The 19,520-nt window shown below is 45.0% G+C and overlaps 1 protein-coding gene across 3 annotated transcripts in view; it reads right to left on the bottom strand.

Annotated features, from left to right (window-relative positions):
* Nucleotides 1–19,520, bottom strand: part of VIT (vitrin) — a gene marked incomplete at its 3' end in the record, with an annotated part of 73,655 nt that overhangs the window by 25,176 nt on the left and 28,959 nt on the right. Inside the window, exons 6-7 of one of the 3 annotated variants that reach the window (XM_084235846.1) lie at nucleotides 14,731–14,919; nucleotides 8,803–8,859 (exon numbers count right to left, since the gene is read on the bottom strand). In XM_084235846.1, the coding sequence (XP_084091972.1) occupies nucleotides 8,803–8,859; nucleotides 14,731–14,919 (246 nt within the window). Of the gene's footprint in view, nucleotides 1–8,802; nucleotides 8,860–14,726; nucleotides 14,920–19,520 lie in introns of all 3 variants that reach the window. The other 2 variants (XM_084235848.1, XM_084235847.1) reach the window with 2 other exon arrangements.

Genomic DNA, 19,520 nt, shown 5'->3' with positions numbered 1-19,520 from the left:
GGGATGGGAACATAATGGATCTTCACACCTAGTTCAGGGGACTTGGCTTACTGTTAACTCGCCTCTTCTCCACACCACCCCCATATGAAGAAAATAAGAATAAATTAATATTTACTGATAGCTTAGTAAAGGCACAGACTCTGCTGGGGATCCAGGGAGATTTGAAGTCAAAAGAGCTGGGTTCTGTCCACTACTGTCTGTTAATTTATTCCACCTGTGCCTTATTTTCCTAATCTGGAAGTATTAAGCATTTTGCAGGGTAAATTATCCCTCTGTAAAATTGGGAAAGTCTTGAGGTCAGGGCATGTGTCTAGATCCTCATAAAAATCCTCACTATGCCCAGCGCAGGCAGGTTCTCAGTCCGTGGTGATGGAGTCTATGAACAAAGACCAACGAGACCAGGGACAATGTAATGGGAGCTGCCTGTAGACCCCAGAAGAAGAGATAGGCACAGTAGCCACAAGACTGTTTAGGAACACAGCCCCTCGCCTCTGGCAGTCTGGGACTAGAGGCAACGATGCAAAGAGTTTTGTTTTTTTGAGAGGTTGTATGCGTGTGCACTGCCTCGTTACACCCGTTCTACATGGAAGCTGAATTCACAAACACATCATTAAAGGAAATAAAGGTAACAAATAAAAAATCCTTTTACATTTGATAAGGCCAGTGAGCATCAAAGGCAGAGCTACACTGGCAGCACTGGAAGTGAATCTCAGGCCTGCAGAAGGCCTAAAAGTGGGCTCCCCACATTTAGGAGGGTGCCCCCAGCCCAGCGCTCTTGGCTGCCGTGAGCTTTCTCCTGGTTCATTCGTTTTTCCAATTTGCAAAACACATGATTTCATCTTCCCACTAAAGGCCAGCTTGCTCATCCCACTTCCTCACATCGTTTAGAAGATTCACTTTGGGTGTTGGAGGGCATTTCACAGCCAGAGAACTCGGGAGGGGAAGGAATTCCAGGCCAGAGGTCTCTCAACCACCAGTAAAATCTGTCCTCAGGCCAAGAACCAAAAACCGCCTTTGTTGTTGGAGTTTCAAAGACTTAATGCAGTAAACAGACACCAAGACTCATCATGTGCTGGGAAGACCCTAACACCACTTTGCAGAAGGAAGGGGAGTAGAAGGAAGTCAAAAGTCTGGTGCCACATGGGATAAGAGTCTGAGCCCATTTTTGGAGCTGGGGTATCTCACTCTAGGCTCTCTGTTTCTCTCCCCCTCCCTTCCTTCTCGTTACCCAGTGTTGTCCTATACTGCCCTGCGGAAGTTTCATTGTTCCCTTTGCCTGGTCACCAGGCCCTAAAGTCTGAGGTGACTGGTTAGAAAGGCCTTGGTGCCACCAGCTAGGTTGTTAGGCGCTGCTGGTTCTGCCAACCTGTTACTGCAATCTAGTTACTGCAGGAGCTCAATCTAGTTACTGCAGGAGCTCAGGCTTTACAATCTCCCACATCTAAAAAGATTCCATCCAGGTTTCCACAAGCCCAGCTCCCCTGATTTTCAAAATTAAAAAGAAACAAATTTGTTACTTAAACGAAACCCAGTGAACCACCAGAAAGTTTTCCCAGTCCTGGCTGAGTTTCAGTAAAGGAGCTCGGACCAGATTGGGAAGTAGAAAACCTGAAATTAGTGCAATTTTCTCATTTAAAGAACATAAATGAAAATGCAAAAAGAGGGCCTCCCTGTTGGTGCAAGGGGTTAAGCATCGCACTCTGAAGCAATCTGCAGCCTCTGCAGCATGAGTTCGATCCCCAGCCGGCCAGGGAGCAACCCACATGGTGCAGCAGACCTCTCCTGTCTTACCCGCTGCTCCCCTCAGCAGTGTATTTCAGTCAGTCTGCCTGTGCTGTTCCCCACTCTGTCTCTGGTGAATCCGCTCACCCTCCACATCTCTGGCCTGTACCCCAGCTCTTGTATGCATAAATAAATAAACCTTTAAAAAATGCAAAAACATCTTTGCCCCTTTCTCTCTTTCACTATGTACCCAAGAACCATGGAATAGTTGGAATCCTGGGATTCAAAGAGACCCCAAATCTCATTCAATCCAAACCAATCCCCCTGCATACTTCTCAGCATCCTGAGCAAGTGAAGACCTTGCTGGGTTGGTGCTTGAATACCTCCAGGTATAGGGAACTCACTACATAACCAACAAGAGTAGTGCATTCTTCTGGGACCACTGAGACTGTGAGAACAAATTCATTGTATTGATCTGAAATCTCCCTCCATCCATCTGTCCACCTGTCCATCTGTCTATCCATCTGTCTGTCCATCCATCCATCCCTCCCTCCCTCCATCCACACTTAATAAGCACCCACTAAATTTCCAATATCTTTCTAGGTACATTTATCTCACCCATCAGTTTGCCTTGTCTTCCTTAAAATACCACAGAACACATTTGGCCCCTTGCGGGTGCAGGCAGTGCTCTTACCTTCTGAGGCTCCGCTTTTTACTACATGCTTTAAGCAGAATCAAACAAAGTGGCACCTAGTACTCTACATGCAGCAAATGTTTAGTGCCCTCCACTGGCTCAGGTAAGAGCAGAAGGGGTAATCAGGAAGGGGAGACTCTTGCCCCGTAGTCCCTGACCTCTTTTGGGGAATCATGTGGGCTGGGCCTCACAGGCAGCACCAACCTGTTGGGAGGCCTCAGAAGGATGCCAGAATGGCTCTTCTCCTGCCTGCATTCTTCTCCTTCCTGCCCCAGCACACAAGGATGAGAGTTAAGGGTATAATCAACTAGATCATTTCTTTAAAAGCCATCATCTCTGCAGCATGCTGGAATGAATAGTGCAGTCCAAAGAAATTATTATTTTTTTCACATGATTAAAATGCCAGGTGATTTTAAAAGGCAGTCTGTGCTCTTGTCCACTCTGATTTAATGCTGAGATCTGAGCTCCATTCGGCTCAGCCATGAACCAGGTGTGTGACCTTGAACACGTCAAGCACCCTCTGTGAACCTTAATTCTTTGTGAATAATATTAGGAGATTGGGTGAGAGTTGCTCCAAGTTGAAAACATTTATGCTTTGTGTGCTTAAACATTCTGCGCCGTTCGCCTTATTACTCTGTCGCCACCTCCTGGTAAAAATATGCACTTTGCCCTGTCCCTAAAAAATGTGCCCTGGTGACATTTCTATTTTTGCCCAAGACCTTCACCCTTGAATGTTACAAAGAATTAGAGCGCTAGACTCTCCATTCCCTTCGCAGGAGGTAAGAGTTCCTTAACACCGGGGCTTTCCACGTCTCTTACTTGCATCCTGGAAGCCTGTCCTCCTACTTTTCATTTTGTTTGGGACAAGTTTGAACCAAATCACTTTCATCCAAAAGCCCAGGACTGAAAAATATTTGGACAGCTGAGACTTGGTGTTTTTTTGGATTGGTAATAAAGTACACTTGTGAGAACACTTGTACTCCGGTGTTGAGGATTACAGCGTAGTGTGTGGAAAAAAGAAGTCAGGGAACCTGTCCTGGGTTTACCAAACACAAGCAGGGAGCGTGGGGGGCTCACCTACTTTCTGTGATCCTCAGTTTTCTCCTGTGTAAAGCTGAGCTATGAGGACTTGACCCGCTAACCTGACAAGGAGGTAAATGTGTATGGAGTCACTTTGGAGAGTGACAGGGGGATTTTTTAAAAAATTAAATGTCAGTTATTTACATGTCTATATAACTTTAGGGTTACATTTAAAAAAAAAAGATTTATTTATTTATGCATACAAGAGCTGGGGTACAGGCCAGAGGTGTGGGGGGTGAGATTCACCAGAGACAGAGTGGGGAGCAGAACAGGTGGACTGACTGAAATACACTGCTAAGGGGAGCAGTAGGCGAGTCAGGAGAGGTCTGCTGCACCCTGTGGGTAGCTCCCTGGCCAGCTGGGGGCTCAAACTCTTGCTGCAGAGGCTGCGGACACCTTCATAGGTTGTGTCTTAACCCCTTGCGCCACCAGGGAGGCCCTAGGGTTACTTTTTTGCCCCTGATATGCACATGCTTGACTCACCCTCCAGCAAACTTCCTGGGCCGATGCTCTGTCCCCATTCTTCATCTATCCCCTGCTCCCTCCTCTGTCCCTGCTGGTAACCAGTAAATTTTCACTTAAGTCTAAGATTTGCTTTTTCTGTAGTTTTCCAGTATTTGGTTTTTGGCTATTTGTATTTCTCAGGTGACACTATCCCACATCTGTCTTTCACCTTCTGATTTATTTCCTATTAACACCTTAGCATAAGCACATCAAGGTTCGTGCATTTTGTCCCAAAAGGAACTATTTCATTTTTTTTAAATAGCTGAGTAGTATTTCATTGAGTATATATTCCACAGTTTCTTTAAGTTGGATCCATCATTTGGCAAATGTGGACAGTGGTGCTGTGAACATAGGAGTACAAAAGTACTCCTATGTATTAGAGTTCTTGTATTCTTTGGGTAAATACCTACCAGAGGTACTACTGGATCACCTGGGATTTCCTCTTTTTTTTTCCTTAGGAAATCTCCATACTGTTTTCTTTCCCTTTTTTTTTTTTTTTTTTTGCATAAAAGAACTGGGGTGTAGGCCATAGGTGTGGGGTGGGGGTGAGAGGATTCACCAGAGATATAATGGGGAGCAGGAACAGACAGATATACTGAAATATACTGCTGAGGGGAACAGCAGGTGAGACAGGAGAGGCCTGCTGTGCTATGTGGGTAGCTCCCTGGCCAGGGATCGAACTCAGGCTGTAGTAGTGACAGTGCTAAGGCTTAACCCCTAGGCCACGAGGGAGGCCCTCTCCATTCCGTTTTCCATAGAGGCTCTTGCATTCCCACCTCTTGCATTCCCACCAGCAGCAGAAGAGAGATTTCTTTTGTCCATATCCCTGCCAACATTTGTTGTTTCCAGTGTTTTTAAAAAATACATCTAGGCCATTCTCATAGGGGTGAGGTGGTATTTCATTGTGGTTTTGATCTGCATCCCTTTATAATAAATGACATTGAACAGCGTTTCATGTGTCTGTAGACCATCTGGATATCTTCTTTAGAAAAAGTCTATTTAGGTCTTTTGTCCATTTTTGATTGGGTCGTCTGTTTATTTTATTTTATTTACTTTTATTTATTTTTTAATATTTACTTTTTTATTTTTTACATCATTTTTCATTTTTAAATAATATTTGCTTCCCCCCACCCCCTCAGGTGTCGTCCCTATAGCGTTTCCTTCCCCAAGGCACCCGTGCACCATCACCTCAGTCCCCTGTGCTCCTCCCTCCCTCTGATCCCTCTCTCTCCTCCTCCCTGGCTGTTGTTGGATTTTAAAATCCCTGTTGTTGGATTTTATAAGTCCTTTACATATGTTGGAAATTAGCCCCTTGTCAGATGTGTGATGCGCAATCTTCTTGCAGCCTATGGGTTGCCTTTTTGTTTTTGTGACGGTTTCTTTTGCAGTACAAAAACTTTCAATTTGATGTCGCCCCACTAGTTCGTTTTTGCTTTTCTTTCCCTTGCCCTTCAAGTTGCATCCCCAAATATCTGAGGTTGATATCCACGGGTGTATCGCCTATGATTTCTTTTAAGTACTTTATGGTTTCGGGTCTCTCATAGCCAAGTCTTTAATGCATGTAGTTTAATGTATGTAGTTAATCATGGATCTAGTTTCGTTTTCTTGCATGTGGCCATCCAGGGCCATTTGTTAGGAGGCTTTCCTTTATTGTATGGTTGTGGCTCATATGTCAAAGATTGACTGTCCATATTTGTGTGGGCGTAGTAATCTATGGGCTTTCTATTCTATTCCATTGGTCTGTATTTCTGTTTTTTCCATTACCAACCTTTTTTTTTTTAATTTTTAAAAAAGATTTATTTATTTATTTATACAAGCACTGGGTACAGTCAGAAGCACGGGAGGGTGAGAGAATTCACCAGAGCCAGAGCGGGGAACAGAACAGGCAGACTGATGAAATACATTACTGAGGGGAGTAGTGGGCGAGGCAGGAGAGGTCTACGCACCATGTGGGACCCTCGCGCCAGTGGCGGGGGATCGAACCAGTGCTGCAGAGGCTGCAGGCAGCTTTGTAGCCCAGCACTCAACTGCTGCGCCTCCAGGGGAGGCCCACCAAGCTGTTTTTGATTCCTCTGTAGTATAGTTTGAAGTCAGGAGTGTGATACCTCTGTATCTCTTCTTTTCTTTCAGCATTGCTTTAACTACTCAGGGCCTTTTGTGGCTCCATACAAAATTTTGTAACCGTTCAATTTCCTTGAAAAAGTCATGGGATATTGACAGGTATTGCATGCATGAGATGATTTAGTTAATATGGCATTTTAATGCTGTTTCTTCTTGCAATACATGAACACGGGATGTCTTTCCATTTCTTTGTGTCTCTGTGTTTGTGTACTTGCTTGATTCTTTCCAAGGGAGTGGCCAAATCTTTCTCACTAGTTCTTCTCTCTGCTATTGGGCTCTCCACCAAGCTCCACAAGGTTCTGTCTGAAGATTCCTTGTTCTCTAAGCTCAAGGAGGGGGATGATCAATTTCCTGGTCAGTTTGGGCCTTCGACCTTGCAGTAACAGGAGCCAGATCCAGGCCCAAGCACATGACTACACTCCCTGTCTGCAAAATTTTTGGTCAAATCCGCTGTGCTCTGCACACCCGCCCTGGCTGTGGATGACCTATCCCCAGCCTGTTTGCCACCTGGGTTGTCTGTTTTCCTGGCCAAGCTCCCATGTACCCCTTCTCTCTCTTCCTCTGTAGCAAACCACCAAAATTAGTGAAAGTCCTCCCTGGGAAAGTCCTGGGCCTCCCTCAGGGGATGTGCGCTCTTCCTTTGAACAAATACTATTTTTTGATAGCAGTTCTTAGGGGAGAAGGTGATCCCCAAACCTCTCCATTCCTCCATGATGTGGATCAGGGAATTATTTTTGTAATAATCTTTTCTTGATCATGTATCTACAAGATAATGTCAGTGATAAGAGAAGTATTGATTCTGAAAGATCTCAAGGTAAACATTTAGAAACCACTGACCAAGCATTGATAAGCACTAAGGCCTGATAACCTGTGCATAAGGTACAACTATGACCCCATTTCACAGGTGCAGAAACTGATGCTGAGACCTTGCTGAGTTGGGCTTGAAGCCCAGGTGCAAGTCTGCCCTTAACTACCATCTGTTTATCACCCATGGGGAGTCATTGTTACTTCAGCATCTCAGAGAACTCGGTTAAGCCACTGAGGAGTTGAGCTTGGCACTGTCCTGTAACTCACACTAACTCGAGCCCCAAACCTCCCTGCCCTGAGACTTGGTGGTGACCCCTTCACTGGCTGCAGCGCCTTCTGCCTCCTGCTCATCTGGATGTCACCAGCTCAGGGCCCCAGCAGGAGCTACATGTGGTCCTCAGGACTCCAGTGCTTTATGAGGTGGAGGCACAGGGGGAAAAAGAGAACATAGGAGCCACTTTCATATGTTTAAAAGATTCTCACACTCAAGAGACCCTCAAAGAGTTTCAGCCTCTTCGTAACATTAAAAATGATGGAAGACTCCAAAGACTTTTTCTTTGGGGGGGCTATATCTGCTGATTTCTATCATAGTAGAAATTAAAATGGTGTGTTCTCTTATTTGAAACAGAATGGTAACTATCAATTTATTCTACTCTTTATTCATTTTAAAATAACAATAAATCTATGACAGACATGTGCTACCTGGCAGGCTCCTGGAAGGCTGCTCCTGAAGAGCGCTGCCTCTGGCTACCTGAAGGGTTTACACAGGGTCAGCGGATTTACCTGCAACCAACAAACCTGCTCCCTTCTCTTCCTTTTGCCCTGATGGAGCACCTCTATTTCTGATTTTCCTTGGGAGTCAGCCAAGCTCTCTGTGGTTGCCTGTACTATGGGGGTCAGCAGAAGAGGCAAAAATCCTGCCAAGGGGACAAGGGGAGGGACAGGGCCTTGGGGCCCTCGTCCTGCTCACAGATCTGATTATTAAGCTCTTTGTCTAGGACAACAGTGGGTACTTTGGCAAAGGTGCAACTGTGAAGTTCATGGACGATGCTAGGCCTGTCCAGGGACCCCTCCACGAGTCCTGCTCTGCTCCAGTATCAAAGCAAAACAGAAACTACAACCTCTAGGAAAGGCCTGAACTCACCTCCTCCCAAGGGCCAGAGGCGATGCTAGAACTCCTCGCCTGCACAGAGAATTGTGTCCTTCAAGACCTTTTATCAATTCTTGGACTAGACCCTGAGTAGTGTTTGTGGACAGCATTTAACCCTCCTCGGTTTTTCTTTCTAATCTCTGCAAGTCTCAACAGCATCTCAAAAGCAAAAACTTGCCTCATTGCACTACAAGTTCCAGTTCTGGGGGAAAACTTTTCCGGATGCATACAGAAGTAATTAAAGGGGAGTCAAGGAGTATCTTAATTTAGAGGAGAATTCCTGGAGGAGAGAGAAGGTATTTCTATCCCCTTTATCACTGAAGTATCTGAGTGAAAATTGGCTCTGCCCTTTCCTGGGAAATGATAAAAAAAATTCCTCTTTTTCTTTTACCCTAGATTCTCAAGCAGAAACCCCAGAGAATATTCATTTTCAGGTTTATAAAAGCCTCATTACTTAATACTTAGGAATTTCTAGCACAATCTCCATAAAATTGTCTCAAAGGACTGGTAGTGGGTAAAGGCTTTGCTTAGTTAATGGGCTCTATAATCTTTCTTACTAGTTTCCTTACCAATTGGGACTTTGAGCAGTTTCTTGTGTTGACAAAACTGGTTTAGTGTTCTCTGTCCAAATCTCAATCAAATGGCAAGGATTTGGAATGACAGACCCCATGTAAACAAGTTTAACTTTCATCAGCAGCTAACAAAGGTGAGTTCAGTTTCTTACCTGGACTGGGGTGCGGCTTGTTCTGGCGGCTTGTGTAGGTGATGGTGGGCCAGGGATCTGTAACAACATTTGACCGGTCAGAGCATGCATTTTAATCTAACTGTCCTCATTCTTTCCATGTTCTAACCTAACAAGACATTACCAAGGCCAGAACCAAGGTAAAGCTTTGTCCCGGGGCGGTCTGAACCTGCCTAGGAAGGGCATTGAAATGGGGAAAGAAAAAAAAAAAAGGATTTAACTCAAATCACCAGCTGAAAATTCCAGGAAATAACCCTTGTATTTCACAATTGTCAAAGTAAGTGTCTTTTACTAAAGTGCCATATTTCTTTGCATGCCATTATTCTTACAATAATTCTCCTTAGCTGTGCCACTCCTGAGGAGGTTAAAGTAATCCTTCAATAGAAATGTCACTTAACATTTAGCAATTTGCTTCAACTGCGTTAACATGGCATTGATGCAAATAGCATTAGCTTTCAGTCACTTTTGAAGATACACAATGGGTTACCTTAATTACTCTATGAGGGAATCAAATACACTACAGCATCCATTAGGTATTGGTCAATGTCTCTGAAGCAAAGTTTTGAAAGGGAGGAGGGAGTTGGGAGAATCTGTAAAGAGAGAAGCAGAATTCCTTTTTGGGAAAAGAAGGCCATGGGAAAAGCAGCTAAGAAAAAAAGAAACAATTTCCATGGAGGGAAGAGGGAAGAGGTATGGAAAATATCAGTTTCTCTTACAACCACATCTCTCCACAATCAACTTTCACTCCCTTTGTCTTTGTTCCAATCATTTGAGCACAAAAATCAAAGAGCTTTCCCTCTCCTTATAGCACACACACTCTCACTGTTAAAATATATACTATAGATAACAAGAAATCATCCACGGTCCCTGTGTCCTGCAGATACTGGCATACGATTTTGGTAGGTAGTGTTGTTTTCCTTTTCTTTCTTTCTTTTTTTTTAAGATTTATTTATTTATGCATTCATGAACTGGGGTACAGGCCAGAGATGCGGGAGTGGGGGGTGAGAGGATTCACCAGAGACAGAGTGGGGAACAGAACAGGCAGACTGACTGAAATACACTGCTGAGGGGAGCAGCGGGTGAGACAGGAGGTCTGCTGCGCTATGTGGGTTTCTCCCTGGTTGGCTGGGGATTGAACTCGTGCTGCAGAGGCTGCGTTTTTGCTTCATAGTGCAGTGCTTCACCCCTTGCGCCACCAGGGAGGCCCTGTTTTCCTTTTTTATGTACATATTCTCACACACAACACACAATTACAAAGAAGAGATTTCTACCCATGCTTCTTTGCTACAACAACCTGCTACAGGCCATTCTCTTGTCAGAAAATTCACATATTCATCAAAATTTTAATAGCTGCTGTATAGTAACTTCTTGATCCATTCTTATGACAGACAATTACATTGTCCCTATTTATTTTTCTACTATGAACAACATCTACGCCCAGTCTTCTTTCTGCTCTCAAGACATATTTCTCTAAGTGTAAATTCTGGGTACTTTTTTCACACTCTTGTCAAAACTGTGTATCATCAATTTCCAATGTGAATTGGTGAAAAATGACATTGTGTTGGCTAGTTTGCATTTATTTGATTCCTGGTGAGGGTGAACATCTTTTGTTATATTTATTGACCCTTTATAGTTCTTCTACTATGGCTTGCTTGGCGTGACCTTCATCCATTTTTCTTTTAGTTGTTACTATAAAAAAAGCTATGGATTTCTGTATATTAACTTTGTAAGCTGCCACTCTGCTGTATTCATCATTGTTTCTAGTAACTTTTGAATGGAGTCTTTGGGATCTATATAGATCATATTGTCTGTTAACAGTGAATCATTTCACTTCTGTTTTGTCTTGGTGTTCCTTTATTTCCTGTTTTTGTCTGATAGCTTTGGCCAAAATACTAAATTAAACAGAAGTGGTGACAATGGGCATCATTGTTCTTCATTCTGTTTGGGCATCTTTGTCTTTTTCTTACTCTCTATAAGACTGAATTTTAAGAAATACTCTCCAGACACTTTAAGGAAAATAAACTTTCAGAGATGAGCTATATATTGGTGAGAGGGGAAACTGCATATGGAGGGGATGGTCGGTTAGAGACTGGTCTTCCTCCTGTCCCAAGTTTCCCCCCTTAACTCTGCTTTCAGCTCTGGGGTCAGAGGTGAAGAGTAGAGACACCTGAGTCCAGCCATCACCAGCCTTGCCGCTAGGCGGCACTCTGCTCCCCTCCTTGGTCTGTGCTTTCTAGTGGACACATTTAATCTGCTAAATCAGCTGAGACAACCATGGCAAGTCTTGAAATGACCCTGGCCAGGAAAATAATGCTGGGCAAAGCCACTCCACCTTTTTTAAGCCTGTGGTAGATTCAGCTGGTTTTGCAACTGGGCCTGGATTTTTCCAGATTTTCGAGGACTCTTTCCTCAGCATTATCTATGGATCTGGTCCTCCAGGCTACCCTCTCTGGCCCTGGAAGGGAACCCTGTGCCCTGGCTCCTGTGAGTGCCATTGTAATCAGATCTTGGTCCCCCGTGAGAAGTCTCTAGTGCTCCCACTCTTGACTGGCTCTTGCTTATGCCCCGCCTGGGCTAGTTCCCCTCTGTCTTCTTAGGTTTGCACACTCATAGGTCAGTTAAGGGGCCATGATTTGGCCGTGGTGTCTAGCACTGTCTTCCTCCGCCACTCTTCATGGGCTGGGAGAGCCCCTGTCTTTCCCTGCTATGAAGTTGCTGCTCTCTACCTGATGCCTTCCAGGTTCCCTCCAGTATGAGAGGCAGCTCTTTACCTTATTGTAGAGCAAGAAGGACTCATGGACCTCAGATACAGGTCACCCCTGTTCCAGCTGCACACTTCTCAGGTACCTTAAGCTGAAGTGACCTGCTGCAGGGGTCTTGGTGGGATGTGTTCACTGAGGTTAGCCCCCAAATCCTAGAGCAGTACCTAGTGCAGAAGAGGCACTTGAGCCAATATTTATTGAATAGATAAATAAATCAGATTTTGCTTGAAGGCAAAAAAGTGTAATAAATTCAATAACAGCAACCCACTTGCCTATTAGAGTAGGAGACCACTCTCTTATATTTGGCAAAATATTTGCCACTCATCCCAGGAAATAAAGGTGTCATCTGTATACTACATATTATTTAATACAGTAGGACTAAGCTGTCAAGTAAATACTTATGGGTGTGTAAGATTCCTAGGACTGGGGTAGGGGGTATAGGAGACATGATGAGTGACTGTTAATGGGTATGGGGTTTCTTTTTGGGTGATGAAAATGTTCTAGAATTGATTGTGGTAATAGTTGCACACCTCAATGAATAAACCAGAAACCATTGGATTGTGCACTTTAAATGGGTAAGTTGTACATTATGAGAAAAGACTCTCAATAAAGTTGTTATTAAAAGAAGACATGGACATTCAAACATCAGTTTTCACTCAGACAGAGAATCCTTTGGGTAGGCAATACAAGTTTTCAAAGTCCTGCCTCTCTTCCTTCCTCCCCCTCTTGGCTCCTCTCTAGCTGTGGCAGGGCAGGCTGCATGGAGGGCTACTCTGGGGGTCTGTCCAGTGTTCTGTGGGTCAGCTTAGACGGGGTGCTGGACTTGGATGAAGAAAGTGCGCTGAGGGGCTTAGAGGCTGCTGTCCAACACCTTTGTCCCCAGGCCAGGAATAATGAAGCTTTGCCAGGTTGGAAGCCACTACTTGCTTGAGGTTTTCCACAAACACAGGCCCAACTTGTAACAGGATTTCCAAGCTTCCAGGTAGCCCAACAAATGTGCCACATGTTTAATTATATGTGTTATGTAAAAACTGAAGCGCTGTCAGGAGACATCAGGAGCAAGCACCATACTCAACTGCTCAGAAATCCCTGAAAGAATCAAGGGCTCTAACGCCTGACAAGAAGGAGGAGGAAACCATTGCCGTGGGCCCCCGGTGCCCGGTCTACTTTCTGATTTTCTCCTGCTGTCAGCTGGTGTGTGCCCGGTCCCTATCACTCTCAGTTAAACAAAGGTAGGGTGGTCATGGTGGTGGGGATTAGCTAATGTACTTCACAAATTATTTTAATGGCACTGGGGACTCTATCTCCTATCTCCTTCCATGAGTTCATGATTGACCAGAATAATCATAGTCCCTATGTCATAAAGCTGCAGAGAAGATTAAACCCAATAATGCGTGCAGTGGGCCTGCATGGGGAAGGTATGGATCGTGAGCATCCTGTTATCATTTTTTTTAAGATTTTATTTTATTTTTATACAAGAACCGGGGTACAGGCCAGATGTGCGGGCGGGTGAGAGGATTCACCAGAGACAGAGTGGGGAACAGAACAGGCAGACTGACGAAATACACTGCTGAGGGGAGCAGTGGGCAAACAGGAGAGGTCTGCTGTGCCATGTGGGATTCTTGCTGGCTGGCCAGGATCGAACCTGTGCTGCAGAGGCTGCAGACAGCTTCACAGTATGGTGCTCAACTGCCTGCGCCACCAGGGAGGCCCAATCATTTATTGTTAACCATAGCCGGAGTTGGTTGTGTCTAAGACCTCTGTCTTGCCACACCACCCCATCAAGCTGCATCAGGCCCCTGTAGGGGTGATGCTTCATGAGCACTGCTGGGAGTGGGGGGGAGGGGGTTGTTTCTGGCAGAGGTGCCTCCTGCAAAGGGGAGTCACAGGAGGGTCCGGCTATGGGGTTTGCCTCTGGTCTCTATTACTCCCCAGCACTGGGGCCTGGCCAGTTTCCTCATCATCCTTGTTTTCCTCGTCAGGACAGTGGGTACATTCTACTTTGTTGTTCTGAGGATTCTGGGGCTAATATTTGTAAGTGTTTAGCACATTGGAAGTGCCCATTTGTTAAACAAAAGGTGGGCTCTGCTACGGAGGGGGAGGGCAGTACTGTGCAGTCATGTTTAGAAGGTGGAGGTGAGGCTGAAGAGAACAGGTTCTGGGCATTTTCTCTCAGAAGGAAAAAGTGACACAAGGTGGAAAATATTTAAGAAGAAACCTGTTGAGACAATCGTGCAATTCAGTGGTGGAATTTTCCATCCCCTTGTCAGAAGACTTTTAGAAATGAGATAGACACTACAGATGGCGTACACGCGGCCTATGTGGAAACTGGAGACTGGGTTATCGTATGAATCTTAAGGTTGTGTTTGATGTAATACCAAGATCAGTTGTATGACCTGGACTTTGGTAAAACCTAAAACATGAATCAAGACAGGGAGACAAGTGCTAAGACAAAAGCAATCCAAAGGAGAATACAAATTTTTTTGCTATCTGGCTTCTCCTAAAGGGGTCTTTTGGTTTGTTTGCTTCAAGTATTTGGAAACCTCCAGGGGAATACAGGTCGTCACTTCAAACAAAACCAAATCCAGTGGTATTTACAATAGAAACCTACTGTACTATTATTCTGGTCAATCATGAACTCATGGAAGGAGAGAGGAGATAGAGTCCCCAGTGCCATTAAAATAATTTGTGAGGTACATTAGCTAATCCCCCCCACCATGACCACCCTACCCTTGTTTAACTGAGAGTGATAGGGTCACGGGCACACACCGGCTGACAGCAGAGAGAATCAGAAAGTCCCCTCCTCTTTGCTTTTGGAGAAATGGAACTATTGCATTGGGAAAGTTTCATTTGATATCCTGCCTTCCAATTATGAGACCAGAAGGCCTATTTTTGAATCTAGATTAAACTCCTTCTACGCAGTTTACTTCGCTCTTAGCTCTTAGTCCAGTCCTGAATTATTATTGGGCTCCAGTTTACCCCTTGATTCTGGGAGGAGAAACCACAGATGCCTCCACAGATCTCAGATGCCCCAGGCTCATCCAGCCCAGAAGAGGGTGAGGGTACCACACAGACCCTTTGACTGTTCTTACTCTGAAAACCCAGTCTCCCACGTTTCTAGCACATGCAACACCGCCTGCCTACTGACCTGGCTCCCGGCTCCTTTGGCCCACGGGCTGTGGTCTGGGGCTGCTGGTGGTCAAGCCTGCAGAGGCGGGTGGTCTTGGCAAGGTGGTGCTGGTGGCCTCAGCTGCCATGGTTCCTGGTACCTGTGTCAGGGTGGCAGTCTGTGCAGTTGCCCCTGGACTTGATTTCTGATAGGCCTTTGTGGTCTCATCTACAAGAAAATGAAATATCACTGGTGCTTACAAAATAGCCAGTATGCTCTTCAGGACCAATACAATAAATGTTTATTGAACATTAACTGTGCAAAGACCTGTGCTAGCCACTCTGGAGGGTGAGACCCACCTGCTCTAAAGAAATATACAATCTGGATGGTGCAATAAGGCAGTACACAAACTCAAGGTTAAATAATAATACAATGTTTAAGTGACAACTCAAAACAATAGCAACAAAGATTAATGTGCCAGACACCATGGACCTTTTTTGTTTGTTTCAATTAGCTTTAGCTTGGAGATAGAAGGTATTTTGGGGGCTTTCATTTTGACTTGCTAGATGTGTTCTAGTTTAGGTTGTTTCAGGACTAGTCAACTAATTCCTCTGGGCCTTAGTTTCCTCACCTGTCAAATGAGCAAGGGAACTACCTAGATGGTGAGGCCATCAGATTCTATTTCTAAGGGTCCTCTGCATCACGTGTGATGGCTAGACAGCTCCCCAATAATGAAGGCGTCTCAGTTTGCTGGGCCCTGGGAATATCTCTGGAGGTGAGGACAGAGAGACACATGCCCACCCAGTGGTCATTGCTGGTTCTCTTGAGAACTGTGGGTCCACGCCAGTTGGAGACATGAAGTGGCCACAAAGTGGACATCACACTGGCCCTGGGAGGGAACAGTGGCTAGTTGTATGGCCTGCCAGACCCCATGTGGGGGAGGGTGTCAGGGTAGGGTGAGGGCACCCCAGGTGCCGCTATCCCTGTGCATCTGTAATAGTCTCCTGGGGCTGCTATGACAAATGACCACAAGTCTGATGGGCTTAAAACAACAGGGATTTATTCTCTTACACTTCTGGATGCCAAAAGATCAAAATCAGTATCACTGATCACTGGGTGACTTGCTGGGGAAACTGTCAGAACCAGGGCCCGGGGCCCTCCCTGCAGACAGATGAGGGGCAGGGGTGCCCACCCATTGCCCAGGCACTGGCAGCAGGTCACTTCCCTGACCCCATCATCAAGTGTGGGAACTGCTGCACTGACCCGGGAGAGCAGGTCAGCGAACAGCCCCTGGAACTGGCTGGAGCTTGGTCATTCCGTGTGCGTGGCAGGCCTTAGCCCGTCAGGGCAGGAGGGAAATGCCTCATTTACTCTGTTTCTAGCTTGCAGTTGGTGGCCTTTAAATCTGCCTGTAGACGGTGCCAGACAAATTGCTAAAGAGCTGGCAGGGGCCTCGGTGGTTCAGCCAGTCTTCACGCCATCCTTGGACAAAACTGAACCTTCGTGATTTATGACATTTCCATTACTTGAAAGGAACTGAGCTTTCATGACAAGTCCTAGGGAAGTCTCTAATTTCTCTAAAGTACTCTTCTGTCTCACCCTCTGGTAAACGCTACCAGGCATTAATGTCTCTTTAGGGAGATACAGACCCCCATCCTACCTACTTTAAAAAGCAAAAAACCATTTATATATTGTGAAATAGAATATGATTATTAATTTGGAGAAAATATATAAATGACCATACATTTTACTGCAAATGATTAATTAAACTGCAATTAAACTAAAATATGAAACTTTTACTTGCAAATCAAAGGAAAAAACATTTCTGTCACTTTAACTTTATAGACATTGAAAATATGAATGATCTTCTTGCTGACACTGGTGGCTAACTCTGAGGCTTCTGAAATGCCCCCTCTCCTCTGCTTTTGCTCATATTGATTTGCCACAGAGCAGATTAAATATCCTGAGGGCGGCCATTTGTGTTACTTGCATGGAACACAGATGCTTTTGAGTTTGTCATAAATTCAGCCAATAGAGCCGTCTCTCTGGTCTTTCATGAGCTATTGCTTCTGCCTGCTCTCATTTACAGATTAAAACTTTAAGGGGAGACAGAGAAAATATTCCTTTGCCTAGCTGCTCCCAAATCCTTACTGAACACAGTGTCCTTGATATGACCCAAAGTCTATAGGGGACCACGAATTCTTCACAGGACAGGCATTTTTTGGAGCCATTTGAAATAGATCAGGAAAATAATTTCTTTATATAATCTCAGATACAGGGAAGTTTGATCTCTTTTCAAGGGAAAACTTACCAAAACTCCCCTTAGGCTCTTAACATAGTGCTCTTTGGACAAGGTTAGGAACAGTTCTAGACAAGCCCCTTCTCAACAGCTGCAGGAGGTGCTCGGTGCTCCCTCCACCTGGCTCATCACTAGGATCACCGTGGAGGTGTTGACATGCAGATTCCAGCCCCTACACATGAGATTCTGATGCACTGGCTCTGGGGTGACCCTTGGAACTTTGAGGTGAGAACCATAGTCCGGTCAGGCTGAACTCCTGGCCCCAGCCCTCAGCAGTCTGGCCACTAAAGCTTTCTGCATCTGGTTTCCTTTGTTGCGAAATGGGGTGGACAGATCTATTTGGCCAGGTGGTTGTCATGGAGGTTGTGTCTGTAAGGGACCCACACAGGGCTTGGCACATGGTAGGCATTTGATGAGTGACAGTAGGTGACTCTAGTCACCATCAGATGCTTCCCCTTTCCCAGTGAAAAGCAGTGCTTTCAGTAGGTGTCAAATTTCCTCCATGTAACAAGGTGACTTGGAGCAGATACTGAAGCCAGTGTAGCAGCAATGCCTACAGTCAGGGCGATGGGGGGAGATTTGACTTTTTCCACCATTAATTCATTATATGCTTTAGAGTTATAGATGAGGGCAGGAAATCTATTCCTGGAGTGTCCATAGAGGCCTGGACATGGCCTCTTTTAAATAAGCATTTCTGTTCATCACAGTCCTGGAAGTTGGTCCAAGTATTCCTACTTTTAAGAAAAGGAATAGACTTTCCAAAAGGCCAAGAAACATTACTAAGCTCAAACGGACAATAGATAGCAGAGCCAGAATTTAGGCCCACATTAATTTGATTCCAAATTCCATGCCATTTTGCACAGGAAGCAAAGTGGAAGGCTACCATCCAAAACTTCAAGATTCCTGATTGTGGGTCCCAACAGGGCTGGCCCGAAGTATCTAGAGCTCTGAAAGAAGCAGTATTATTCTCAAGAGAGGAAGAAGGGCTGACTTGGTGGGTACTGGCAGTAAGGGCAGGGGTGTCTTGGGATGTCAAACTCATCACAATAAATGTTGGCTTGATTTCTTCTGGGAGAGGATGGAGCAAATGGTCTAAGGGACCATGGGTGGGTTTTCCTGACACTCAGCAGCCTCCAACCAGGATTTATGTTTCTTTCTCTTGCTGTAGGGACAACGAGGTGCCTCCACATTTTTTGGTGAACTACAGAGCAACACTTTACATGTTTTTATTTAGCTCAGAATAGCTTGAGGAGGTAGCTAAATAACAGTTGCCTGTTGGTGGTTGCTAACTGCCTGGAGGGACAGAATTTAAATCTCAGGAATGTCTGTCCTCAGCAGGAACTGCACCAGCAAATCAAGATGCTTTCTATTTTTTGAGTGAGATAATTTCCCATGGAAGAAGGTTGTTCTGCCTTTGGGGGTCATCCTAGCCTGATTTACCTGTTAACTTGCATTCCTGGAGAGATTAGGAAGCATTTTATCGGGGCATGCTGGGACACTAGAAACTGCTGGTCCTCATCTCCATCTCTTCTGCTTCCTCCAACTTCTAAAAGAATATTATCATTTGAGAAAGAGTAATAATGAAGGGGCTACCCTTCTATGGTTCTCACTGGGAATTTTTATTTGCATTGGTAAAAGCTTACTCCATGGGGGGATTATAACTTTGAAAGAGAAGTTCCTCTCTCTTGAAACTGGGCAAGTTTAGCTCAGAATCTGGTACATGGAAGGTGCTCAATATATGTTTGTTGAATGAATGAATGAATGAATGAATAGGCACGTGAATGACTAAACAGTTTTTTAGACTCTGACACTATGGATGATCTTGTAATAACAGAAGGCTGCTAGTGCTACCCAGTGATGGTATCACCAAAGATTGATATTTGTAATAAATGATGCTTGTATCACCTGATATTTAAACTACAGTATTTGCAAAAATTAAATTTATGTGTCAACAAAAATGTCAAAAAGGTGCCCTGGCTCCCTGGCAGCTCCCTGAGGTCAGAGAGTCAGGAATACGGAACAAGTGCTAGCTGGGGGTGGTTATAGAAAGTGGGGTCACAGTGCTTGGGGTAGACAGAGAATTTTAGAATTGACCTCTACCGTGGAGGACTTAGAAACCAAATAGATTTCCTTTCCTCCAACTTCAGCTGCTTTGAGGGCAAACAGGGTCTGAGCAGGGCAGGGATTAGAAAGGTGTCCTCGGGAGAGATACTGCACCTTCACAAGGGTCAGCTTCCTTACCTGAAAATGGGAATGGCAAGTACTCAGCCTTGGAGCTAGTCCAGGTGTCTGACCCAGAGAAGACACTTCCTATTTGATAGCTATGATCACAGGAGATTGTGGGGGGCCCTGCCTGTTGTCTGGGTTCTGGCTGAGCCCAATGCCAGAGTCAGAGGCCCCCAAGTACCTCTGCTGTAAATGAGGAGAGGAGTCACTGAGTTTCCACAGGTGGGCCATTGCATAGAACTTTCCCAATCACATATTGGACTAATTAAGAAGTCATTAAAGATCTATTGGAGCAATAACTGGG

The sequence above is a fragment of the Talpa europaea genome (assembly GCF_964194135.1).
Source record: "Talpa europaea genome assembly, chromosome: 6".
Taxonomy (NCBI): Eukaryota; Metazoa; Chordata; class Mammalia; order Eulipotyphla; family Talpidae; genus Talpa; species Talpa europaea.
The sequence above is the reverse complement of the archived record's forward strand: the minus strand, read 5'-3'. Positions and strand labels throughout refer to the sequence as shown.